Genomic DNA, 27,584 nt, shown 5'->3' with positions numbered 1-27,584 from the left:
CAAAATACCTCTTACCTAAAATAGATCTTAATATGCAACTGGAATTAAATAAAGATACATTTTTTAAAGTCTGTTTTAGTTTTGTTTTTTAATGTCCAATTACCTAATGGGTTAAGAGCACATACTTGAAGCCCAACTTTCTTGGTTAGCATCTCAGTTCCACACTTACTGGCTATGTGTGCATAGGCCAGTTACTTAATCTTTGTGTGCCTCCATTTCCTCAGCTGTAAAGTGGGGGTAACAGTATCGACCTTACAGGATTTTCATGAAGATTTACAAAGAAAATATTTACAAAGAGTTTAGAATAGTGCTTGCCACATAGTAAATGCTATCCAAGTGTTTGTTAAATAAAAAATAAGCACCTTAGATCACGTTTACCATCATTACCAATCTTTGATAAAGACAAAATTTTAAGTTGGAAATCCAAAGAAAACGTTTAAATAGAAGTCTAAGTTTTAAGGCTTGTTATGGAAAATTGGCATACATCTCCCTCGCTTTCAACTTTCACCTATTCCACTCTCCATTGTGTTCCTTCTCTGCAAAGTCATCCACATGTATTATAAAAGTGGATGCCTTGGATTGGTATGTTGACTAATTTGTTCTTAGCTCTTCTCTCATCAGCCTAAGAACAAGAAAAACAAGATTGAGGCCTCTGCTATGAAACTCTTAGGTAATAAAATTAATAGCGCTGTTCGTGCCTACCTAGAACAAAGGCTACCTGAGTACATGAGAATATTTTCCTCAGTGTTAAAATGCCAGAGCACAAAAGCAACCCAGTTCTCCCTGGTGAGGCTTTGAGCCCGAATTGTTCACCGCCACCCCACCCCCCGCCTTTTTTTTCTTGAGACAGGGTCTCTGTTGCCCAGACTGGAATGCAGTGGTTCGATCATGTCTCACTGCAGCCTCCACCTCCTGGGCTCAAGCCATCCGTCCTTCCACCTCAGCCTCCTGAGTAGCTGGTACTACAGAATTACACCACCACACCTGGTTAATTTTTGTAGAGACAGGGTTTCACCATGATGCCCAGGTTAGTCTCAAACTTCTGGACTCAAGAGAGCCACTCGCCTCGGCCTCCCAAAGTGCTGTGATTACAGGCGTGAGCTACCCCGCAGCCTTGCCCACTCCTTGTTGCATAAATACCTGCTATCAAGTCTTCCAACCTTGATTTGGTTACTTAACCTCACTCTTTGCCTCTAATCCCTCATCTGTAAACTGAGCGTTAATAGACTGCTGTGAGATTTAATACATAATGTGCCTACATATGTATGGTATAACAAGGATATCATAAACATTAGTTATTAATAATTTGTGGGAATAGGTCTTTCCAGTTTGGGCATTGCTTTTCCCTTAAAGGTTTCTTTCAAATATCTCTATGACCCAGAAAATGGGGCAGGGTAGCGGGAGTTGCCTGCTGGAGACGGAATGGGGAGTGGATGGATATAGCGGGCGTGGACAGACAGCGACAGAAGCTGATAACAGCACAGAAGGGCAAAGTCTGCTCTACAGCCCCCAAAATAAACTTGAGCCTGGCAATCCGCGCAGAACCCCAGAGGTCAGCAGCTTCGGTGCAAAGCAACTAACATCTGAAGGCTTCCAAAAGCAGCAGAGCTCTCTCTAGCCGGGGAGACCTTTCGACCAGAGAGGAGCCAGAAGGGGGCCTCAGCGCAGTCTCCACTCCACTCAATTTCCGGAGTTACCTTGACTGGCTCTGCTCTCCGAAAGACGCCGTTGCTCTAAGAGGCGTGTCTGTGTTTCTCTAGTTCGCGGCTCCAGCAGCCGCGCCAAGGGGCAGCTGCTACTCCTGCCAGATACGCTAGTTATCACAGGCCGCCCCCAGGCCTGTGGGGGCCCTGAGGATTCGCAAGGAGCCCCGGGTCGCGGGACGCGGCTGGCGCTGAGGCCCCGCCTGGCCATGCCTATTGGCGGAGGCTGCTCTGGGGGCGGGGTCAGGGCGCCCCATTCCCAGACGCCGCAGCCGGGTCCGCCACAGGTGCGTGTGGAGGAGAGGCCCTGGTGAGGAGCCAGCGCTCGCGTTCCGGAAGCCCCCTCCTGGGGCCATGGCGGCACGGGTGAGGCTGCCGCCTGGAGAGCCCTGCCGAGAAGGTTTGTGTCTGCCCTGAGCCGAGGGACCTAGCAGCTGAGTGGCCAAGAGACCGGGTGGGCGGTCCCCGGATACTTGCGGAGACTAGAAAGGGGGGATGTACCGACTCTGAAAGTAGTCGTTCACTCATTCATTCATTCGGTCAGTCGGCCGTCCAGCCAGGCTTTCAACACTTAGGGGTGCCTAGGCGATTCGGGCTGTGCTGGAGAACCTGAGTGGAATAAGGCAGATGAGACTCCCACTCGATTCGCGAGGCCGACCCGTGTAAATTACCGCGTGCTGCGTGTGGGACTGGGAAACTCAGGATGCTATGGGAAGAATCCCGAGTCCCTCTGAGAAGGACGTTTCTTCTGACTCAGGCTCGCTTCCAAAGTCTGGGGCCGACGTCACCCGGTGGGCAGAGGGCGTGTCTGCCTGGGGCGCCCGTGGGAGTTCTGCGCTGCGCCCTCCTCTGACTCCCGGGGATCTAGCACAGCGAGAGCATCGCCTGGGGCCGCGGGGGTGGGCGCTGGGCAAGTCTGGGCCGTCCACATCTCTCCTCTTCCTTGGACATGAAAAGGTCTCCAAACCCACAAGCCTGTCTGACTCGCTGTGCAGTCACTCTTTGGCTGCTTAAAGCGAGAGCCGTACTGGAGAGGAAACCGGGAACCGGGAGCACTCGTTTGCAGGCTCTTCTCACTGCTTCCCGCCTGAGCCCTGTGAAATCTCTGGCCGAGGCTCCTTGCCCTTCGCCAGGTGTCCGCAACACTGGAGGGCTTTCTGCAGTCTCCGTACCGAAGGCCCCGATAAAAGTAAGGAAGGGGATAGGGGGAGCGACTGGAAGGATGTAGATATATTGAAATGATGGTTTTCACCATACCAAGGGGAAAGCAGCTTTTTAATTTACCTGGTAATGCAGTAAAGGGGAAGGGAGGCAGTGAAAGGCATGGTAAGAACTATATATACCCACACATATCTATAGTTCCCTTACATATATATATGTATATATATGTATGTATATACATATACACCTGTGCAAAGGTGCTTGCAACTTCCCTGGTTTCCTCTCCTCTTGACTCTTCCACCTTATTCCTTTTTAACAAGTGAGCTCGTCAAAACCATGCCAGCAAGGAAGAGAAGAGACATCAAATAAAGGAGAAAAATGCCTGAACGATTCACAAACTATTAAAAAAAAAAACAAAAAAACAAAATTTTAAGGCCGCTGGATCTAGAATTATTTTCTAGTCTTTTTTCTCAAAAAAAGCAAAAATGCCTGAACAACTCACAAACTATTAAAAAACAAAAATTTAAAGGCAGCTGGATCTAGAATTATTCCCTAGTCCCATTTTTTCTCAAAAAGAGAAAAAATGTGTGAACAATTCACAAACTATTAAAAAACAAAATTTTTAAGGCAGCTGAATCAAGAATTATTTCCTAGACAGTCAGGTTGTGTGCCCTTTTTCTAAATAATTTCTAACCCAGCAAATCCGACGGTTACTAACACACCCACCCTTGTTTACCCAAGGATCTGTAAGTAAGGAGGGTATATGAATTACACCCACTAAAGTGTTTGAGCTTCCGGATGTTTTTCCTGCTTTGCTTGTGCATTGAGTTCCAGCAAGAAACATTTAAGCTCCAGGCTTAATACCTGTGATTAACCATGGTAATTAATTGTGTGGAAAGCTGGTGAGAAAAACTTAGAAATCTGAATGCACGTTATTAGTAGTGGGAAGAGATTAGGCTTTGGCATCAGACAGTCTGAGCTGTAACTTAGCTTCCTTGAGCCTTTTGCCTGTCTATAAATTGGGCATCATCCCTCCAGTTTACAGTTCTGAAGAGTAGGTACAGGTGGGATTACATATGAACTATACCACTCAGAGCTTGACATGGAGTAAACAAAGACTCAAATTTTCACTTGTTCGTTCAAGTAACAAGAGTCCCATGTGCCAAGCAGTGGCATAGGTGCTAGAATAAAGGGATCTGCAAGACAGTCTGGTCCTAGACTCTAGGACTAGGTTCCTGCTCTCAGGCACCTTACTATCCAGAAAGCAGCTACTATGCAAGAAACAAAGTAATTTAAAAGATCGTTATAATAGTAGTAACGTATCAAGAGTGTTGGGATGTTTAGATTGGGTATTCAATGAAAGCCCTTTAAGAAAGTGATATTCAAGCTGAGACCCAAATGACAAGGTGTCAGTCATGAGATCTGAGGATAGAGCATTCCAGTTGAACTTCCATGAAGAAAAAGTTAACTTCATACTTTGGTTTTGACTTGTTTTATTTTGTTTTGTTTTTCTGAGGAGGGGTCCCACTGTGTCGCCCAGGATGGAATGCAGTGGTGCAATTTTGGCTCACTGCAACGTCCACCTCCTGGGTTCAAGCAATTCTGCCTCAGCCTCTCAGGTAGCTGCGGCTACAGGCACATGTCACCACACCCAGCTAATTTTTGTATTTTTAATAAGGGTTTCACTGTATTGACCAGGCTGGTCTTGAACTCCTAACTTCAAGTGATCCTCCCACCTTGGCATCCCAAAGTGCTGGGTTTACAGGTGTGAGCCACCCCTCACCCCACATTGGTTTTGACTTTTAAAGCTACAGATGCTTCAAAAGAGTCTCTAATCCAAAATTATCTTTAAAAGAAACAAATTCAAACATGTATGAAGGTTGTTATAAAACTGTAATTAAGCTGTATGAGGAAGTCTATTTGATTGGGAACATATGATGGAAAGTGAGATGTTCCTTTAGATTGGGAAGGAAGGGAAGGCCTCTCTGAGTTGCTTAGTCCTCTCACTTAGAAGAAGCTAGCTATGCCAGCCAGCACTCTGTAACAGGCTCAGGAACGGCTGCTTTTTAAAAAGTTTAAGTTGAGAAGGAACTTATTCTATGAAAGGAACAGAAGAAAAGGCAATAGTGAGGAATGAGGTTAGACAGCTGGAGACAGGATTCCACGGGGCCTTATAGACTATAGTGGGAATTTGGGGTTTTTTTCTGAATGAGAAGGGAAGCCCTTGTGGAGTTTTGGAAGGAGGAATGACAAGATCAGACCTACTTGTCTAAAGGTTCATTTCACCTGATCCTTCTCCCACCTACTCTTTAGCCACATCTCATACCATCTCCCTTTCTGTCACCCCAGGTAACCTGGCTGACCGCAGTTTCTTCAACCCCTCAGGGTTTCTGCTTTTAGACTTAGCAGAGAGGCTCTTTTGTTTAATCCTGTTTTAAAAAAATATATTCCTTGATGCTGCTTTTACTACTTGCCATGGCACTCTTAACATACGTATAGTTATTTGTTTGTTAATCTTATCTCCCCCCACTGGAATATAAGTGAGAGGGAGCATTGTTGTATTCATTTTTGTGTCTCCAGATTCTAGAAAATGCCCAACAGGTAGTACACCATACATATTTGTTGAATGAAGGAAAAGAAGATTAGTGTTTCAGAGAGGGGTGAGAGGGAGAGTAATGCAATATGATGTCAGAGATGAGGCAGTTTCAGAGCATGAGAAGCTTTAAAGTTCAAAGTTAGTGAGGAGTTGAGATTTTGTTAAGTTAAGATGAAAAACCATGACAGGGGACAGGGAGGATTAAGCCAGGGAGTGATATAACTTACTTCCCACTGGTTAGTGTTTGGAGAATAAATTGTACCAGACATAAAGAGATTTCATTCAGTCATTCCTATGCTAATATGAATAGGCAGGTATATCACATATTCTTGCTTAGGTTTCTAGGTCAACTGAAGGTTGACTGATCTAGATGGGGCTCACCTATGTGTCTCTGCTTCAGGTTACACGTCCACCTGGGTTTGGCTCCTTCATGTAGGATGAGCTCAGATCTGCTCCATGTGTCTTTATTTGGGTGCTGAGGCTGAAGGGAGAGCAACTCCTCAGGGAATTACAGAGATGCAAATGAGTAAACCCAACCACATAAGCATTTTTGAAATCTAGCTTCATATCACTTCTGCTGACATCCCATTGGCCACCAAATCACTTTCAGCCCAACATCAGGTGAAGCACCTTTGCCCACATTGGGAAGGGTAAGGGGCTGAATATTGAATGAATAATAATCCAAACTATCACAGTGGAATAGATGGTGAGACCCCCAACAGGAAATATCTTGCAGTGATTAAAAAGGTAATTTTATACAATCATTGACTTTCTTAAAACCAGATTTCTATTCCATGTAATAAACTGGACCATTTAAATTATTATTTATATTATTATTCTCTATAGGCAAATATTTGACAAATTATTTAAAGCATTTCATCCTCATATAAATGAATAATAAATTTCAACTGGCTTTTTCTTGTACTTTATGTTTTTATTTTTCTGAAATAGAATGCTGGATGGGATTTGGGTTACTTGGCCCGGGTTTTAGCAGTTACATAACTTTGGCCAGTGTCACTTAATATATTGGCATCAGTTTCTTTAAACTATCTCCCGTCTGTCAGTGTCTATGAGTTTAGAACTGGTCCATCAGCAACATTTATGAGGCACCAGTATGTAAGTAATTCTGAGAACAAACATAGATTATGATCAAACTTTAGAATCACTGAGTCAAAGTCCCTCATTTTACAGATGGGCAAACTGAAACCAAGAGCCATTACTCAACTTGCCCATGATTATAGATGGTAGATCTTCATTTGTAAATGTTAAAGGTGTGTGTATGTAAACTATTACACCTGTACGTAGAAGATAAATATTAGGTTGATCTATATGAAACTACTTGTCATAGGGTTCAAATTTTTCAGTTATCAATTTCATAGAGTTCAACGTAATAGAAGAACATTAGGAGTACTGTTTGTAGGATCTGTAAATTACTTAAATATCAACCAACTATAAAATAGAAAAATTAATTGTGTGATAGTTATACAGTGGAATTCTCTAGAACAGTGGGGGAAAAACAAATCCTGCAGCCACATGCATCCTGTCTTGATGAATCTCAAAGACAAGTCACCGAACAACAATGTCTTTATCATTACATTTTCATAGGTGCAAAAAGAGGCAAAAACATTTTCAAGATATATGGAGAAAATCTTTTTTATAAGCAAAAGAATGTTAAAGAGAAAATCAGGATAGTTATTAACTCTGAGGGGTGATGCTTTCTTAAATTGGCTGTTTGATACATTGGTGTATATATATATTTATAACATATATTTCCTAAATATTAATTGCTCTCTATTTAGAAAAATGACATCAAAGAAGAAATACATGTTCTTGGCTAGCAAGAGTATACCTTGGTATAGTCACTTTAGAGGATTATTGATGGTGTCTATTAAAAATGAAAAATAATGAATGTAGTAGATGTTCTCTTTCTGTGGAATGAAGTCTGGATTAAACTCCCTGGAAAATTACTGTGCTTACTTGAATCTTGATAAGCCAATTGTGACTTGAGATGTCTTTGATTCCCTTAAAACACTCCAAATTCCCTGCCCACACAACCTCCATTACCCATCTCTCCCCTTCTCCCGTAGGCCACTCCACATCCACTAACCCATCCTTTCTTTCCTCTTTCAGTCATATCTGCCGTAGGCTCTCTCCCTAACATGTTCCCAAAGCATAAAACAATTTAAGTCCTAAGGTCAGTAACCAGACAAGATTTTTATTATTTTTCCTGCCATAAAACTTGAAGCATTCATGCCTGCCAGTTACAATGAGAACTTGCAAAATGCAACAGTGATCATTTGATCTCCCTTATGACCCTCTGCTCCCACACCCCTTACAATGTCAGAAACATTTTGCTGTGTCAACAACTTAAAAGGAATATTGTTTCACTGGAATGAGATCCACCCACACTGATTTCAGAGACAAAGTTTTGGAATGGTTATGTTAACTGCATAGTAAATGACATGAATGCAGCCATGGAATTCACTGGTAAGTCAGGTCCAATATTTTCTCAGGAATGAATGTAATCAAAATTCTTACAAAAATATACTTAATCACTTTCCCTTCTTGGGGCTTGAATGAGATAAACATGGTGTGGAACAAGATTGCTAAGGGCTAACTTGCTTGAAAATTTGCAGCATCAGCCTGACCAATGTAGTGAGACCCCATCTCTACAAAAAAAACTTAAAAATTAGCTGGGCATGGTGGTGCATGCCTGTGGTTCCAGCTACTTGGGAGGCCGAGGTGGAAGGATCATTTAAACCCAGGAGGTCAAGGTTGCAGTGAGCTGTGATGGCACCACTGCACTACAGCCTGGGTGACAGAGTGAGACCCTGTCTCAGAAAAAAAAGAAATGAAAATTTGCAGCAGTTAGAATATTTAGTTTTGACTTTGAGTTTATTCTGGATTTCTGTTTCTTTGTTTTGTTTTCTTGTTTGTTTTTGTGGAGATCTCGCTATATTGCCCAGGCTGGTCTTGAACTCCAATGCTCAAGGAAACCTCTAACCTCTGCCTCCCTAAGTGCTAGGATTACAAGGGTGGGACACCATGTCCAACTTTTCTGGATTTCTGAAGCAAAGTTGGGTCATTTTCAAATTACAGAGATAAATTAAATAATAGTCATGAAAACCTTGAATTCCATTATTTTATTATTTTTCAGAGCTGAACTTCATGGGTGTTTCTTAACTTTGCATGTGGTAAAATTCAGGTGGCTTCATGAAGCTTTGCCAGAGGTACATAGGTCCACTTATGGAAGTCTTGTTGCTAAGACATCATTTGATCAAACAGCCTTTTGTTGCTTATATGCCTTAAGATTTTTGAAATGTAAAACTTTTCTAAGAATTGAATTACAAAATTGTATCTGATTAATTTTCCTTTACCCTCTTTTGTTTAGGGTAATTCATAATGGGAGAATTTGCCATTTTTAAGGGAAAAAAGATGGGAAGACAGAACATCTTGTCACAATGTCACCTTGTTGGTGTCTTTTCGAGTGAAGAACAGATTACAAAAATTTCTTACGTAGTGTAAAACTTCATTTCATTTTGTTTTCATTTTGTGTTTTAGTGTTTAGCCTCAAAATTCCAAGACATTTATAATAGTGGACTTAGTTCAGGGGATTTACATGCTTCTCTGAATCTCATTTTTTAAAAAACCTAATGATACTTAATTCATTTTTTATTAGATTCTATTTTCTTTAGGAGACAGTGGATTAATAGACCTGAAAAATCAGGGAAAGTGGTACAGAAAACTAAACTCACTTTTAAAATGTTTTCTGAAATATATAATTCTTCATGCCCATCAAATGACTCAACCAAAATAGTTAGACAGATTTCTTCTTCCTCCTCCTCCTCCTCTTCTTCTTCTTCTTCCTCTTCCTCTTCCTCTTCTTAAGTCGTCGTCTTCTTCTTCTTTTTCTTCTTCTTCTTCTTCTTCTTCTTCTTCTTCTTCTTCTTCTTCTTCTTCTTCCTCCTCCTCCTCCTCCTCCTCCTCCTCCTCCTCCTCCTCCTTCTTCTTCTTCTTCTTCTTCTTCTTCTTCTTCTTCTTCTTCTTCCTCCTCTTCTTCTTCTTCCTCTTCTTCTTCTCATCCTTCTCCTCCTCCTTCTTCTTCTTCTTCTTTCTCCTTCTTCTTCTCCTTCTTCTTCTTCTCCTCCTCCTTCTTCTTCTTCTCCTCCTCCTTCTTCTCTTCTTCTTCTTCTTCTTCTTCTTCTTTCTTCGTCTTCTTTTGTCTTCTTTCTTCTTTTTCTTTCTTTTCTTCTTCTTCTTCTTCTTTTCTTCTTCTTCTTTCTTCTTCTTTCTTCTTCTTCCTCCTTCTTCTTTCCTCCTCCTCCTCTTCCTCCTCCTCCTCCTCCTCTCCTCCTCCTCTTCTTCTTCTTCTTCTCTTCTTCTTTCTTCTTCTTCTTATTCTTTTTTTGGAGATAGTCTCATTCTGTCACCCAGGCTGGAGTGCAGTGGCGCAATCTCAGCTCACTGCAACCGCCTCCCAGGTTCAAGTGATTCTCCTGCCTCCACCTCCAGAGTAGCTGGGACTACAGGCACGCACCACCATGCCCATGCCCCTCTAATTTTTGTATTTTTAGTAGAGATGAGGTTTCACCATGTTGGCCAGGCTGGTCTCGAACGCCTGATCTCAAGTGATCCACCCACCTTGGCCTCCCAAAATGCTGGGATTACAACCATAATGCCCAGCCAATTTCTTTTTTCCTTTTTTGAGACAGGATCTTGCTCTGTTACCTAGGCTGGAGTGCAGTGGTGTGATCGCAGCTCACTGCAGCCTCATCCTCCTGGGCTCAAGTGATCCTCCCACCTCAGCGTCCCGAGTAGCTAGGACCACAGAGGTGCGCCACCATGCCTGGTTAATTTTTCAATTTCTTTTATGTAGATGGAGTTTCACTATGTTGCCCAGGCTGGTCTCAAACTCCTGGGATCAAGCAATCATCCCACCTTGGCCTCCCAAAATGCTGGTATTACAGGTGTGAGCTACCACACCCAGCGAATAGATTTCTTGCAGTGTGGTTTCTAGACTGAGGGTGCTATGCTTCCTCCCTACATTCAGGCCCCACAAGCCCTGCTTTCCAGTAGCCAGGCTGATAATGCAGAGTGAAGGGGATGTGACAGGCTGTGTTGAACTGCTGAGCACAAGCCAGGTCTGAACAGCTATTCGCTGCTCCATCAAGTTGCTGATTCGCCAGAACAAAGACACAAGTGTTGCCAGATCGAATTTATAGGGGGAATCCAGGCTTTTGTGTAAAATTGCTCATTTTTAAGTGATGACAGCTAAACACTTTAAAATCATTTTCAAAAATCTGTGCAAGCCAATTTGACAATGTCTGTAGGCCTGTGGGCCACCTGTTAAGGACTTCCCTGCATGTAGTAAAATGTTTCAGTACCATCCACTCAAGGCTCTGATTCCTGCAGAAAGCCAGTAAGCCTTAATACCTCTCCCTTTCATTCCTGACATTCTCTTCTTTCCTTTTTTCCAGGATATGTGCTGTCTCTGGTCTGTCAAAACTCCTTCCAGGCTTGGTGTGAGATCACAAATGTGTCACAGCTGCTGGCTTCTCCTGTGCTCTACACGGACCTGAATTCCAGCATAAACAACTTGAGCATTTCAGCAAATGTGGAAAACAAATACAGTCTTTATGTGGGCTTGGTACTGGCAGTAAGTTCAAGTATTTTTATTGGCTCCAGCTTCATCCTGAAAAAGAAGGGCCTCTTGCAACTGGCCAGCAAGGGTGTTACTAGAGCTGGTAAGAAACACATGCAACTAATGAATTTAAGTTTCTAACTGCAGAAATGATCCTGTTGTAAGGCCACATCTCAACAGTATTCTTATAAACTTGCTTGTGTAATTTATAGTTATTGATTTTTTCCATATGGATGTTAGAAAAATACTTAGGTCTTTTATTAAAATGAATAGAAAACTCATGGTTAATGAAGGGATAGTCTGGCAGACCCACTCAGCATCTTAAGTGTCACTATAAATAGCAGTCTAATTGTTATCCATTTATTGATTTAATAAATATCTATTAGGGGCCAAACACTGCTAGGGAAGGTTCCTGTTCTTGAGAATCTACTATCAAGGTAAGTAAACCTATCAGCAATAAAAAAGAATACACGTACAACTAAAAATTATCCTAGGCTACAATGATAATAACTCACTGGCTTGGTTTATCTTAGTCTCTGTCTTCTTGATGGAGTCAGCTGTGTCTCCCAGTGTCTGATCTCTGCCACTTCTCCAACTTCTGCTTTTCTCCCCATCACCTACTTTTCTCTTGTTCCTGGAATAGGTCTGGTTCTGTCCCACCCACAGGTCTTTTCCCATTGCCTGGAACTCTTCTCCCTGCCTCATTCAGCTGACTCATCCTTCAGACTTCAGTGTGAGTAACATCACCTCATAAAGGCCTTCCTTGACCATTCTCTAACAGCAGGTCTCCCCACCCCACCCCCATTATTCTCTGTCATTGCACTAATAGTTTCCCTCACTGTACCTAGGATAATTTTTAGTTGTACATGTATTCTTTATTGTTGCTGATAGGTTTACTTGCTTATTGATAGTAGATTCTCAAGAACAGGAACCTTCCCTAGCAGTGTTTGGCACCTAATAGATATTTATTAAATCAATAAATGGACAACAATAGAATTAGGCTGCTATTTATAGTGACATTTAAGATGCTGAGTAGGTCTGCCTGACTATCCCTTCATTAACAATGAGTTTCCTATTCATTTTCATCAAGTATACTTTAAGATCTAAGCATTTTTCTAACATCCATATGGAAAAACACTAAAGACTGTAAATTACACAAGCAAGTTTATAAAAGTACTATTGAGATGAGATTTGTACTATCAGAAAACATATGCTATATTAAAACAATTTGGTACTGGCATTAAAGCAGACAAAATCATAAAAGATAATTTAAAACTTATAAACAGACCCAAGTATATGTAACAATTGAATTTGTTATTTTAAAAAGTGGCATTTCAAAACTGTGGAGAAAGGACAAATCATTCCAAGTATTAAGACAATTGGGAAAAATTAGAGGAGAAAAACATGAAAGTTCTACTTCACACCATTCAGCAAAATACATTCCAGATAGGTTAGAATTTAATATAAAAATAAAATAATTTTTTTTTTTTTTTTTTTTTTGAGACAGAGGTTTGCTCTGTCGGCCAGTCTGGAGTGCAATGGCATGATCTCTGGCTTGCTGCAAACTCCACCTCCCAGATTCAAGTGATTTTCCTGCCTTGGCTTCCCAAGTAGCCGGGATTACAGGCATGCGCCACCATGCCCAGCTAATTTTGTATTTTTAGTAGAGACAGGGTTTCACCATATTGGCCAGGCTGATCTCGAACTCCTGACAGATGATCTACCCGCCTCAGCCTCCCAAAGTGCTGGGATTGCAGGCATGAGCCACTGCACCCGGCCAAAAAAATGAAATAATCGGAAAAAAAAAAAAAAAAAACCTGTAATCCCAGCACTTTGGGAGGCCGAGACGGGCAGATCACGAGGTCAGGAGATCGAGACCATCCTGGCTAACACGGTGAAACCCCGTCTCTACTAAAAAATACAAAAAAACTAGCCGGGCGAGGTAGCGGGCGCCTGTAGTCCCAGCTACTCGGGAGGCTGAGGCAGGAGAATGGCGTAAAAAACCCGGGAGGCGGAGCTTCCAGTGAGCTGAGATCCGGCCACTGCACTCCAGCCCGGGCGACAGAGCGAGACTCCGTCTCAAAAAAAAAAAAAAAAAAAAAAAAAAAGCCTTTTCTAAGCATAAAGATAAAGAATTCTTTTTTTTTTTTTTTTTTTTTTTTGAGACAGAGTCTCGCTCTGTCCCCCAGGCTGGAGTGCAGTGGCCGGATCTCAGCTCACTGCAAGCTCCGCCTCCCGGGTTTACGCCATTCTCCTGCCTCAGCCTCCCGAGTAGCTGGGACTACAGGCGCCCGCCACCTCGCCAAGCTAGTTTTTTGTATTTTTTAGTAGAGACAGGGTTTCACCATGTTAGCCAGGATGGTCTCGATCTCCTGACCTCGTGATCCACCCGCCTCGGCCTCCCAAAGTGCTGGGAAAGAATTCATTTTATATAAAGGAAGAGATTATATAGATTGAGAAAAAAATCCCATATGGAAACAATTTAAAAACTGAAACTAAAAAGTAAATGATGTATTGGGGAAAATATGATGAAATATGTGACAAAGTATAGTTTCATAATATATAAAAAGTGACTGCAGTCAATAAGTAAAAAGGTTAGTACCCTAACAGAAAATAGACATAGCATATAAACAAGAAACAAACAAAATAAGAAATGCAAATTACCAATAAACATACGTAAGTAAATATTGTTTCACTAGTACCCAAAGAGATACCAACTAGACAATAGTCAGGTCCAGGGTTGTAATATGATTCCAAGTTAGTTATTTGCCAATTTCTTAAGGAGAAAGTCCTAAATAAGCACACTTAACTACTTTGCAAAATAGTCTTCATAGCATATATATCCTGTTTAATTATAACAAAATCAATTAGGTCAAATGCAGAGGGTTAAGTATATTAAAATTCATAAGAAAACTCCATTTTCTATAGTAAATATAATGACATAAAGTCATAGATTAGAGTAGTAGGAAGATAACCTTTGAATACCTTAAAAGCATTTTGTCCTTTTCAGTAGATGAAACAGAAACTTGATTTCAGCATGACAAGGTAGAAAATAAGCAGAGTGCATCTACCGGATGCTTGTTATTCTCTCATTGACTAATCCAAACTCTCAAAAACTCTTATGTCAACCATCTTCTTCCCTTTACAGTCCTCATTAGTACCAATGTAATTTACTATTTATGTTTTCTGTTTTTAATTTTAACCATAGCTGAAATGAAGTATTTGTGTCCACACATCTGACTGACATAAATACGGTGAACCTGATGATTAAATAAAATTTCCTACAAATTAAGAAAAACTTATCATTTGTGGAAAAACAAAGGTGACACGGAAACATAATACAGGAAGTTTTAAGCAATCCTAAGCAAAAAGAACAAAGCTGGAGGTATCACAGTATCTTCAAATTATACTATAAGGCTATCATAACAAAAACAGCATGGTACTGGTATAAAAATACACACATAGATCAGTGGAACAGAATAGAGAACCCAGAAATAAAGCCGCATACCTACAACCAACTGATCTTTGACGAAGTTGAAAATAATATATGCTAGGGAAAGGCTGCCCTAGTCAATAAATGGTGCAAGGAAAATTGTAGAACAGTATATAGAAGAACAAAACTGGAGCTTATATATGACCATATACAAAAATCTACTCAAGATGGATTAAAAACTTAAATGTAAAACCTGAAACTATAAAAGCCCTAGAAGAAAACCTAGGAAAAACTTTTCTGGACATTGGCCTAGGCAAAGAATTTGTGACTAAGTCCTCAAAAGGAAATGCAACAAAAACAAAAATAGACAAATGTGACTTAAAGTAAAAAGCTTCTGCAGAGCAAGAAAAATAATCAACAGGGTAAAAAGCCTGCAGAATAGGAGAAAATACTTGCAAACTAAGCATCTGACAAAGGTCTAATACCCAGAATCTACAAGGAACTCAGTCAACTCAACAAGAAAAAAACAAACCCATAAAAACGTGGGTAAAGGATATGAACATACATTTTTCGAAAGACATGCAAGCGACCAACAAATATATGAAAAAATGCTCAGTGTCACTAATCACCAGAGAAATGCAAATTAAAACCACAATGAGATACCATCTTACACCAGTCAGAATGGCTATTATTAATAAGTCAAAAAACAACAGATGTTGGCAAGAATGCAGAGAAAAGGGAATGCTTATACTCTGTTGGTGGGGGTGTAAATTAGTACAACCACTGTGGAAAACAATATGGCGATCTCTCAGAGAACTAAAAATAGAACTGCCCTTCAATCCAGCAGTCCCACTACTTGAGGAAAAGAAATCATTTCATCAAAAGACACTTGCACTCAAATGTTTATTACACCGCTCTTCACAACAGCAAAGTCATGAAATCAACCTAAGTACCCATCAACAGAGGACTGGATAAAGAAAATGTGGTTTATTTATATACACACACCATAGAATACTACTTAGCTGTTAGAGAAATGAAGCCATATCTTTTGCAGCAACATGGACAGAACTGGAGGCCATTATCCTAAGTGCAGTGACTCAGAAACAGAAAATCAAAAGCTGCATGTTCTCACTTGTAAGTGGGAGCTAAACCGTGGGTACACATGCACATTCAAAGTGGAATAATGGACATTAGAGATTCCAAAAGGTGGGAGGGTAAAAGGGTAGAAGCAGGTGAGGGATGAAATACTACCTGTTGGGTTCAGTGTTCACTATTCAGGTAATAGATACACTAAAGGCCAGACTTGACAATAGATTGATGTAACACAACTACACTTGTACCCTTGAATCTATTTTAAAAATCAGGAAAAATAAAACAAAAATGAACTCCTGATTCATAAAAGAATAAAATGGGTGGCAAACAGAAAAATGCAGGTTGAAATGACATACTATTTTAAGACTATCAAATTTGCAAAGTTTTTTAAAAAATTGACATAACTTTTCTGGTGGGCAATTTCTTTAAAAAATGCATTTCCTCCTACCCAACAATTACACTTCTAGGAATTTATCCTGGAGAAATAATCATTCCAGTGTTACAAAGATGTATGTGTAGGGAGGTTCATGAGAGCATTATATTTATAAGAGAAACATGGAAAAAAATCTAAATGCAATTAATCCATTAGGGGATTTGTTAAATCATTGTAAATTGTTGGGCGGGAAAGCTTTAAAAGAGCTTTGGAAATGACCAAGTAAATAAGCTAAGAGACTTTAGTTTACTGACAACTTTTCTAACCATAATCCAGTACGCTTCCTAGAAGTCAATTCTTCAAACCTTCCTCCAGTGTAGAATCCATTTTTTGTTAATTTTTATTTTTTGTATTTTAGGACAAGGTGGACATTCTTACCTGAAGGAATGGCTCTGGTGGGTAGGATTGCTGTCAAGTAAGTTTTTAATACTGAGAATACTGTTTATTTGTAAGATAGTAAATAGGTTATATGAAATTTTTCAAAATTGGTTAATCTTCCTGTCAAGAATGGAACAAGGATGGAATTTAAGTCTAAAAATTTTTGTGTTAGTATAATATATTGTCCTATATATACTATTATATATGAATAAATTAATTTTTACTCTTATTTCCCACCGCCTGTGCTCTCAGTACTGTCTTGGAATGCAAGGAAAAAAGTTGACCTTTGAAATATTGTATTTTAACCACAGACTTGTGCTGTTTTCTTCACCATAACAATAGAGAAAAGTACTTTTCTTTCATGTTTTCCCACCTCCTAATTTGAACCTGTGACTATTGTAGCTGCATATTTTCTCAAGAACGAGTACAGTTTCCTTGCCAGGACAACAACACAGATAAGTGAAAGGCTTCTGTGGCTGCTTGGTACTGAACAAATGGAGAAGAAATGAGGGGTGTCAGCACTCTCCTTCCTCCCAGACCTGCTGTGAGGATTAAACGAGACTTTGTAGGATCTGAAAACACTTTCTAAATGCTAATGTGATATCCAAATAGAAGGCAGTGTTCATCTGCCTCAGCCACTTTTGCTGACTTCAGTCTCCCCACTAAGTGAAATTTTTTAAATCCTAAAACGGAAGCTCACCTCAAAAAGGACATCATAAATTCTCTCTGTAGCCAGGAGTCTTAAAGCTTCCCCTGAATTCCCCCAAACCAAGCAACACATTTCAGTATTTGCAAGATCCTGTTATGGGAAGGAACTGGGTACCTTTTCGTTAATAAATGGTGGAGTCTAAAAGTGTGATTAATGAAAATAATGTAAATATGTATAGCCCCTTTAGTTTTTGTTTATTGTAGTTTTTTTTTTGTGTGTGTTTTTTTGTTTGTTTGTTTGTTTTTTTTTTTTTTCTTTTGAGATGGAGTCTTGCCTGTGGCCCAGGCTGGAGTGCAATGGCACGATCTTGGCTCACTGCAGCCTCCACCTCCCAGGTTCAAGCGATTCTCCTGCCTCAGCCTCCCGAGTACCTAGGATTACAGGTGCACATCACCACACCCAGCTAATTTTTGTATTTTTAGTAGAGACAAGGTCTCACCATGTTGGCCAGGCTGGTCTTGGAACTCCTAATCTCAGGTCACCCACCTCGGCCTTCCAAAGTGCTGTGATTACAGGCGTGAGCCACTGTGCCCGGTCACCCCTTCAGTTTTTAGGGTACTTTTACATCCACTTTCTTTATTTGAATAAAAATTGACCAGGGCTATCTGGGAAGATTCCAGATAGGTATTTGGATCATTCTCTTTTTCTCTTTTACTTGCATCTCCCCACACTACCCATACTTTATAATGAAATTATAAGGAGAATATTATGTGACTACATTTGCAATTTTGCTTTCACCATGTAAAAAAGTTTATGTCAGTATTGAAGAGAGAAAAGCATACCTTAGAGATTAAGTAAGTGACATACATACAGTACTTTAATCATGAAGTCAATGTTTTCCTGGAAAGCTATTTATAAAGATAAAAATATAAATAATATAAAATATCCAAGGAAACCTTAATATTCCAAGAAAACTGCCACGGTTCTTTTTTTTTTTTTTCCTTTTTATTTATTTAGTTTTTTATTTTTTGAGACAGTGTCTCGCTCTTGTTGTCCAGGCTGGAGTGCAGTGGCTCACTGCAACCTCCACCTCGCAGATTCAAGCGATTCTCCTACCTCAGCCTCCAGAGTAGCTGGAATTAAAGGCGCTTGCCACCATAGCCGGCTAATTTTTGTATTTTTAGTCGAGATGGGGTTTTACCATATTGGCCAGGCTGATCTCGAACTCCTGACCGCAAGTGATCTGCTCCCGTCTAGCTCCCAAAGTGCTAGGATTACAGGTATGAGTCACCGGCCTCGCAGTGGTTCTTCCGATAAGAGCAATGTCTTAATTATTCTGTTCTGTAAGTTTAGATTTGTTTAATGATGTTTTCCTAATGGTGAGTACTCCTATAGATTTGGGGGGATGTAGCATAGCAGCCAGACAAACGGAAAAAGAAAAAAATTATGCTGGTGTTCCTTTCTCTCTCTACAGTAAGCATTTGCTTGGTGTAGTTGCCAGCATGAAATACTACATTCTGTGGGCAAGTTTCCAGCTGTGTTCTGTGAGAATAACTTGGCCCCAGTACAAGAGCCCAGCTCTTGAAGGGATTTCTCTCACTCTAGAAGTTATTTATAGCACACTATATCATGCAAGTCTAGAGTTCCTCAGATAAGAAAAAGATTACATTCAGGAGCATATCATGACTTTAAAACAGCTCCCTGGATCTTGTTAAGCTACCGAGATACTGTTACTTGCTTGTAGATCACTTACAATAGAAGCATATCTAACTTCATGGGCCTGTGGCAGGTATTGCTGGATATTCCCTACCTACACACCAGATTTAACCATTCCAATTTTCCAAACTGGTTTTGGTGGTTGTGGGTAACCTACAAAACTGTAGGTATTCTTGAGCAAATGAAAGAATTGTCTGCTTACTACAAAGCTACCTCTACTAGATTTCATCAGAGTCACCAAATGTGTCTTCAGTTAGCTAAAAATTTCTATTGAAAGCCATTTAAAATGGGTACTCATCTGTCACCATTTTTTGCATCTTTTGAGTTTGTATCACCTGGTATTACAGTTTGTCTGCATCTCTTAATATTAATTATCTCCTACCCACTATAAAACACATTACATCATTCTTTTTAGCTACATCTTCTCATGTCTTTGGGTTAAAAGTCCACTGCTTTGCATGACTTGTTTGTTTTTCTTTTCTGACAAGCAAGCCCATTTCTTATGTCAATATCTCTGCTTGCTTTCTAGTGGGAGCAGGAGAAGCTGCAAATTTTGCTGCTTATGCTTTTGCACCTGCCACCTTGGTCACCCCTCTGGGTGCTCTGAGTGTTCTCATAAGGTATGTGAGCAACAAGGAACTTGGCTTCTGTAGGTATTTTAAGACCAAGATAAACCATAAGAAACATACAGCTATGGATATCTAAAAGCAAACACACAAATCTAGACCAACCTGGACTCTAAAAGTCTAGATGAACCCAAATTATTTCTGAGACTCCTGGGAGGCTTTGGACAAGTCACTCAGCCTCAGTTTACTCATTCATAAAGTGAGAATAATACTTTTTCTTGCCTGAAATCACAAAAATAATTTGAGAAGACTGTAACAGTAGAAATAGGAAATAGACTGTCACATTATTATTTTAAAAACCTAAGACACAGTGAGTTTGATTTCCTACTAACATAAATGTGTTTTACATTTATAACAATGCATGAAGCGTAGAAGATTTTTTAAATCTCTCATCAGAACAAATTGCCAGAGTCCTGTCAATTCTTTTTCTTATCATAGTGGTTAATGACCGTAGTTATCAGAGGACTTTTAAAAGCATGGTGTTTTGGTTAAATTTTAACTCTCACTAAAATTCTTGCATTGTTTGCTGGATACTTCTGTTTGGAGACCCTGTATCTTTAGTACTGGAAACAGGAATAATTTTCCTATTTCATGGAATGTGTATCTAATTTTTCTGAGTTTATTATGATCCCAAATGAATGTGTTTAATAAGCATATACATTTTTGTCTGTTCTTGTCTTTTTCTTTTCTATTCATTATCAACCTCTAGTAGAAAACTTATTATTGAGCCTACTAAATTCTTTTTAGCTTCTTTATAGGATTGTTGTGAGAATTAAGTGAGTTAATACACATAAAGCACTTCGAACACTTGTCTATGCAATGAATAGCTAGTAGTAGTAGTAATAGTAGTGTCTTCACTAAGGCTGCAGTCCTACAAGTGGCCACATGAGGGCAACTTTAGGAAAGTACCTGGTAATTGATCATAATCTTGAGGACAGATGGGCACTTAATTGCCTTCATGGGGATACAGGGCATTAGAGGAAGGAGGCTGGTTTGCAGAAACTACAGCAACTGAAGCATTAGGAGTACCGGATAGGTCTAAGTATCAGAGCAGTAGCAGGTGGTAAGGAAGTATTTTGATATTTTGAAAATCTATGTCAAGCTTCTCTAACCCATGGCCCATGGGCTGCACGTGGCCCAGGACAGCTTTGAACGTGGCCCAACATAAATTTGTAAACTGTCTTAAAACATTATGAGTTTTTTTGTGATTTTTTTTCTTTTGCTCATTAGCTGTCATTACTGTTAGTATGTATTATGTGTTGCCCAAGGCAATTCTTCCAGTGTGGCCTAGGGAAGCCAAAAGATTGGATACTCCTGGTCCGTTTGATTGTAGTGGTATGAACTAGCTGATTATTAGCCCTGAGCAGAGTAATTTTTCTTTAGGAATGTATCTTTCTTTGAAACATCCATGGGCATACATATTCTAAATGTATCATGCCAGTAAGATATAAAAGATTTTCTATTTTGCTTGGCTTTACAGGAAAAGATGGGTAAATTGAAAATGACTTGAGTAGAACCTCTTGTAAGATCACTGAAAGATTATAAGATATAGAATATTGTAGCTTTTTAGATATAAAAACAATGAAGCATATTTGCCCATCAGTTCTGAGTTTCAAACCAATCTCGGGTTCTCAGTGTCATATAGCGTATTCCAGTCAGCCCATTGGGATACATGGTGGCATGTACCACAGTGTGACTTCTGAGCTGCCATGGAATCAAAAGGTAGTTGAACTATAGTGATTTTTTATTTTTTCTCTCCCAACAGTGCAATATTATCTTCCTACTTTTTAAACGAGCACTTGAACATTCATGGGAAAATAGGCTGCATGTTAAGTATACTGGGGTCAACTGTGATGGTTATCCATGCCCCACAAGAAGAGGAAGTCACATCTTTGCATGAAATGGAAATGAAATTGAGAGACCCAGGTCTGTGATTCACCCTAAAGAACCACTCAAATTCTACTCCACTTTTTCTCCTCACCAAATAGTATCTGTAATAATATTGCAATAAGCTTTCTACATTGTGGGCTGCCTTGTGGGTTGTGAGATACAGTGAGGTTTGATTATTATTTCTCCTGAAAAGATGGCAGAACTTATTTTTGTGTTCATGCTTCCCCTCTTACACAATGAAAGGGAGAAATGGGGATGGTAGAGGCAAGAGACATATTCAAAATCAAGTCTTTGCCACTTTCTTCCTCTGAAAATAAAAAATTTTACTCTGATAATATTTACCCTAGCTCATAGTGGTATTGGTGACATTTAAATGATATGTTTGTGAAAATTCTTTGTAAAATATTGAGAACTATGCAATATAATGTTGTTTTTAATTTGATCTCACTTCTATTTCTAAAATACCTATGCTCTTAAACTCATGACTAACAAGATTTCAGAAAGGTATAATCCTGTGAGCATTTTCTAACATCACATTCTTTTCTCCTCCTAACAGGGTTTATTTCTTTTGCTATGATCATAACTGTGATCTCCTTGGTGCTGATTTTGATTGTGGCTCCAAAGAAAGGACAGACCAATATATTGGTTTATATTTCAATCTGTTCCTTGATTGGAGCATTTTCAGTTTCTTCTGTCAAAGGCCTGGGAATTGCCATTAAGGAGCTGATAGAATGGAAGCCAGTTTACAAACATCCCCTGGTCTTTGTTTTGCTGGCTGTACTTGTGCTTTCAGTAACTACACAGATTAACTATCTCAACAAGGCACTGGACACCTTTAATACCTCTCTTGTGACACCCATTTATTATGTATTCTTCACATCCATGGTAGTCACTTGCTCTGCCGTCTTATTCCAAGAGTGGTATGGCATGACAGCTGGAGATATCATTGGGACCCTAAGTGGATTCTTCACTATTATCATTGGCATCTTCCTTCTACATGCTTTTAAAAATACTGACATTACCTGGAGTGAGCTTACATCCACTGCTAAGAAAGAAGCCATCTCTCTGAATGTCAATGAAAACAATTATGTTTTACTAGAGAACTTGGAGTGTTCAGCCCCGGGATACAATGATGACGTTACCTTGTTTAGTAGAACTGATGACTGAAGTCTCTAGAAACACTGAGTTTTAACCAATATGAGACACACGAAGAGGAAAATGAATGCTTGCTTCCTGGAAGAACTGCTAGGAAAGTTAGCATTTTTACATTTCTAACTAATTTAGATGTGAGGACAAGTAAAAATGCCATTTTTTTGGCAGTCGAATTTGAAAATCAAATTGATTATCCTCCAGAAGACTTCTGCTGCTTTTCATTTCTACAAACTTTGAAATACTCTCTAAGGATCAAAGAAGTCAAAGTGCTATATGTGTCTCAGAATAATCTCCTCATTCTGGTCACAATATCTTTGTCTCTGCCAGGTGGCTCTTCATTTCTTTGGTGGCTATTTTTAGACTCACAGTCATTCACCAATATAAAGTTAGCAGTGTTCTGACAGACACAGTATCAGTCATATTCTCCGTTGAGTCATAATTTCAAATTATTAAAACTGAGAAGAGAGGCCAGATACGGTGGTTCACACCTGTAATCCTAGCACTTTGGGAGGCCAAGGCGGCAGATCACTTGAGCTCAGGAGTTTGAGACCACCCTGGGCCACAAGGCGAGACCCTGTCTCTACAAAAAATACAAAAATTAGGCATGGTGGCACACGCCTGTAGTCCCAACCACTTGAGGCTGAGGTGGGAGGATCGCTTGAGTCTGCAAGGTTGGGGCTGCCGTGAGCCCAGGTTGTGCTACTGCGCTCCAGCCTGGGTGACAAAGTAAGACCCTGTCTCAAAAAAGAAAAAGGGCAAGGGGCTTTTGCTTTAAAAACTTTTGTTTAAATTGAGAAGTGAGATCACAGGTGTTTTGTTCTTCCTTCTGCACCTTCCTTCTTAAACTAGATAGCTAATTAGTTATTTTAAGAAAAAAGAAATTAAAAAAAAGCCTGCTTTATTTGTTAGTGGGCTAGAATACACAAGACACAGCCACCCATGAAGAGTTTATGAATTGTGACTCACTGACATACCATAGGAATTTACTACCAGTTGAAGAGGGAGAACGCAGGAAGAGAAAAATACTTCACATAAAGGAAAATGTTTTCTTCTTACAAAAGCACAGATACGTGATTGTTTTCACAGGTTCCATTAATTAACTCAGGTCTGGAAGACATAGGACAAAATGGAGTTTCTGAAGAAGTCCAGGTGAATTCAGCTTTGGAGTCACTTATGTTCATTTTTTTTTCCTTTCTTTTGTCCTAAAGGTTATTTTTCTTGTTGATATAGAGATTTTTGTAAAAGATTGCTACATTATTTCAGGATTATATCTTACACTTCAATTGCTCTCAAATGTTTTAACCCTAAAGAGTGGGTTTTCCACAGACTGGAAGCAACTAGAAAAATCTTTGTGAAAAATCTGAACAAATTATAATGTCTCTCTTGAAATTTTGCACTTTCACCCTTATTAAGGAAATTATAATTAGTTACTAACCTTAAAAAATAGGTATATTCTAATAGGATAGAAAGTTAACTTCCTGGCAAACAAAATACTAAGATCTCAGGGGCTACTGCAGGAAAATACCTTTTTTGCACATTAAAACGTTTATAAAATTTTCCTCTCTCATTTCAAACGCATGGCAGGAATAACATTTTTGGTAGTCTTTAATGTAATGGACAGATTTACTGTCACATTGATTTTATGGAAAATAAGTTGGCTATCCTATTTTTATACTAATCTTATTTTTCTCAAAACAAAAATCCTAACCAAAAAGTTGTCATTAAAAAAAAAAAAAGCAGGTTGACTGAATGTTTTTCTGCTCTAACCTTAAATGTTATTAGATTTGGTTTTTGTTTCTAAGCTAGCTCAAGACTACCCAAGGTAATAATTGTAAACTTTATTATTCAGAATTCAATTAAACTGACTTCGGCATTTCCGCAGTTCTATTAAACAATGACTGATGTTCACAATGACAACCTACCTGAGATGGCTGCAAGGCCCTAATGTTCTATTATACATTATAGTCTTTTCAGCATAGTTTAGTGTTGAGTGCAATTCTAATGCAGTCTACGTTTTTGAAAATCAGTAATCCATGGAAGGTCCATGGGTTGATACTTCAGGTCATATACGTGTTTACTCTGTTGATTGCTGTTCCACTTTACTTGTATATCAGATATATAAGCTATGAACACAAGTTTGTAGGAGAAGTATCTTCTGGCTGGGCAGTGGCTCACACCTGTAATTCCAACACTTTGGGGGGCTCAGGTGGGAGGATTTCTAGTCGCCAGGAGTTTGAGACCAGTCTGGGCAACAAAGCTAGACCCCATCTCTCTAAAAAATGTAAAAAATATCAGGAGGCTGAATCAGGAGGATCATTTGAGCTTAGGAGTTCAAGGCTGCGGTAAGTTATGATTGTGCCACTGCATTCCAGCCTAGGTGACAGAGTGAGACCCTGCCCCAGAAAAGTATCTTCTGATAAAGTGGCATTTGAAAATTGCAGAAATTTTAATATTTTTTTTAATATTAAGAACGTTATTGATCTCTCTAGGACACCTTCTTGGTGAGGAAATCAATGGCATTTTTCTTGACATCCAACCTGGGACTCTGGTGATTCTCTGTTCTGGTGAATTTAAGTTTCAGACATTTCTTTGTGTCATCTTTTACAAAGTGTTTGCCCTTGGTACGTTATGAGCAGGTCAAAGGTTCCCAAACACAAGGTTCATTGGGTACCCTGGACAGGAAATTGAACTGGTGTTGACATGTATGCATGCCCAGGAGGAAGACTGGGAAATATTTAATGAGTTGAAGTATGCTGAGAAACAATGAAATATTTGAAAACTGTCTACATAAAAGTTACTGATGCATTTTAAAAAATGCATTAAAAAAAAAAAACCAAACTGTTATTGCAAATCTAACACTAAAAAATTTTTGGCTGGGTGCAGTGGCTCACACCTGTAATCCCAGCACTTTGCGAGGCTGAGGCAGATAGATCATGAGGTCAGGAGTTCAAGACCAGCCTGGCCAACATGGTGAAACCCTGTTTCTACCAAAAATACAAAAATTAGCCAGGCATGGTGGCAGGTGCCTATAATCCCAGCTACTCTGGAGGCTGAGACAGAGAATTGCTTGAACCCAGGAGGGGCAGGTTGCAGTGAGCCAACATTTCACCACTGCACTCCAGCCTGGGTAACAGCAAGACTCCATCTCAAAAAAAAATAAAAAAAAATCCCAAATGGGAAGATAATGTCTAAGGAAGAGTAAAATGCTGGATCCCTATGTTCAGACTATTAGTCTTAACTAGTAGTTTATGTATATATTTTAATACTTTGTCATCATGTACATATCTTAAGATTTCTTACGTGAATATCTGCATGTGTGTTCTTAAGGATTACAAAGTTGTGCTCACACAGGACAAATGGAAAGATTTTCCTACTTCTGTAAAGATAAGTTTCATTATACTTTTGTCTTACAATTTTATTCTTAGGTCAATGGTTATTTATTATAAGTTCAGATTGCATAATTTTCATAAGACCCTTTAGATTTAGCACATGAAATTAACACATATTTTAAAGTATTAAATACATGGAAAGGATCTGGCATTATGCTTGATAATAGGCACTTAGTAAAATTTACTTTTCTTTGAATCAGCATTTGAATTCTTACAGTCTTGTCCCTAGAGACTTAGGACCATTGAGTGCCGATTTTTATACATTCATCTTTTCTCAATTTGTCACATTATCTCATTTTAAATAATGCGAGTGAAAGTGAATTCATCATACCATCTCAATGCCAATACAAAAGTATTCCAGCAAAAATGTTTTTCTTAATAAAACCAGAAAAACTGAACTAAATGCTATTTTCCCCTTCCAACAAAGCTTTGCAGAAAAACATATGAATATATGAAATATTCTCAAATATTTTGAATAAACTTCATGAAGTCTTATATTTTGCAAGTGTTTATACTGTTCATTTTAGAAAGTTTATAAATCTTAAATGTTTGTATATTTTTCATTTGCAATAAAATGTGATTTAATTATGCTTTTGAGTTCAGTTTTTAGTTTATAAATGTTAAGCATATATAATGGCAAAACTATTGCCATTTTGTTTTGAGATTAAAAGGAAGGTTTCAGGCTGGGCCCGTGGCTCATGCCTGTAATCCCAGCACTTTGGGAGGCCGAGGGCAGATCACTTGAGGTCAGGAGTTCGAGACCAGCCTGGCCAACATGGTAAAACCCTGTCTCTACCAAAAATATAAAAAATTAGCCGGATACGGTGGCACGCGCCTGTAATGCCAGCTACTTGGGATGCTGAGGCAGGATAATTGCTTGAACCTGGGAGGCAGAGGTTGCAGTGAGCTGAGATTGTGCCATTGCACTCCAGCCTGAGCAACACAGCGAGACTCTGACTCATTTCAAAAAATAAGAGAAAAAAAGTTTCAGGGTTTCAAAAAACAAACAAAAAAAAAAACTGCACTGATGTTAATGTTGCTATTTCACTTCCCTTGAAATTGAAATTTGTTTTTAGAAGCCTCTCTGCAAGACCATCTCCCATGTAACAACTTAAACAAAAGCACCTTAAAAGAATCCTTCTAAAGTGAACAAAAGCTCAAAGCTGTTAATAATAAAATCTCCCCTCAGAACAATAACTAGTATAAATATATTTGGCACCATGCTTTATAAACCCTCAGTGAGTTTTCTTCTAGCTCTGTGGAACTACAGCTTTGCTTAAATTATCTAGGGGCTGGGTGCAGTGGCTCAAGCCTATAATCCCAGCACTGGGAGGCCAAGGTGGGAGGATTGCTAGAGGCCAGGAGTTTTGAGGCCAGCCTAGGCCATAAAACTAGACCCCGTCTCTACAAAAATTTTTAAAAACATTAGCCAAGTGTGGTGGCATGTTCCTGTAGTTCCAACTACTTAGGAGACAGAAGTAAGAGATACCCTTGAGTCCAGGAATTGTAGGCTACAGTGAGTTATAATCATGCCACTGCACTCCAGCCTGGGTGACAGGGCAAGACCCTGTCTAAAGACCCCAAAAGAGGCTGGGTCCAGTGGCCCACACCTGTAATCCCAGCACTTTGGGAGGATGAGGCTGGCAGATCACCTGAGGTCAGGAGCTCAGGTGAGTTTCATCCAACCTGGAGGTTTCATCATGGCCAACATGACAAAACCCCATC

The 27,584-nt window shown here is 39.5% G+C and overlaps 1 protein-coding gene and 1 long non-coding RNA gene across 4 annotated transcripts in view; one reads left to right on the top strand and one right to left on the bottom strand.

Moving 5' to 3' along the window:
- The window catches only part of LOC117085648, a 34,394-nt gene extending 32,483 nt beyond the window's left edge, over positions 1–1,911 (bottom strand). For all 3 annotated transcript variants that reach the window (XR_004438034.1, XR_004438033.1, XR_004438032.1), the window contains exon 1: positions 1,698–1,911. This is a non-coding gene — a long non-coding RNA (uncharacterized LOC117085648). The remainder of the gene's footprint in view (positions 1–1,697) is intronic.
- A 55-nt stretch (positions 1,912–1,966) lies between these two features.
- NIPAL1 (NIPA like domain containing 1) lies at positions 1,967–26,449 on the top strand. Its single transcript, XM_033214744.1, has 6 exons — positions 1,967–2,103; positions 10,938–11,204; positions 16,418–16,474; positions 19,332–19,422; positions 21,194–21,354; positions 21,875–26,449. The coding sequence occupies exons 1-6, from the start codon at positions 2,058–2,060 to the stop codon at positions 22,483–22,485; spliced, it is 1,233 nt and encodes a 410-aa protein (XP_033070635.1). The 5' UTR covers positions 1,967–2,057; the 3' UTR covers positions 22,486–26,449.
- The last annotated feature ends 1,135 nt before the right edge of the window (positions 26,450–27,584 follow it).

The sequence above is a fragment of the Trachypithecus francoisi genome, unplaced genomic scaffold (genome assembly GCF_009764315.1).
Source record: "Trachypithecus francoisi isolate TF-2019V2 unplaced genomic scaffold, Tfra_2.0 Lachesis_group1, whole genome shotgun sequence".
Lineage (NCBI taxonomy): Eukaryota > Metazoa > Chordata > Mammalia > Primates > Cercopithecidae > Trachypithecus > Trachypithecus francoisi.
This window is presented reverse-complemented; position numbering and strand designations above follow the sequence as displayed.

Coding starts and splice junctions, on each gene's coding strand:
- NIPAL1 (XM_033214744.1), top strand. CDS start 2,058: ATGGCGGCACGGGTGAGGCTGCCGCCTGGAGAGCCCTGCCGAGAAG. Junction 11,205..16,417: donor CAAGGGTGTTACTAGAGCTG/GTAAGAAACACA, acceptor TTTGTATTTTAG/GACAAGGTGGACATTCTTAC. Junction 16,475..19,331: donor GTGGGTAGGATTGCTGTCAA/GTAAGTTTTTAA, acceptor CTTGCTTTCTAG/TGGGAGCAGGAGAAGCTGCA.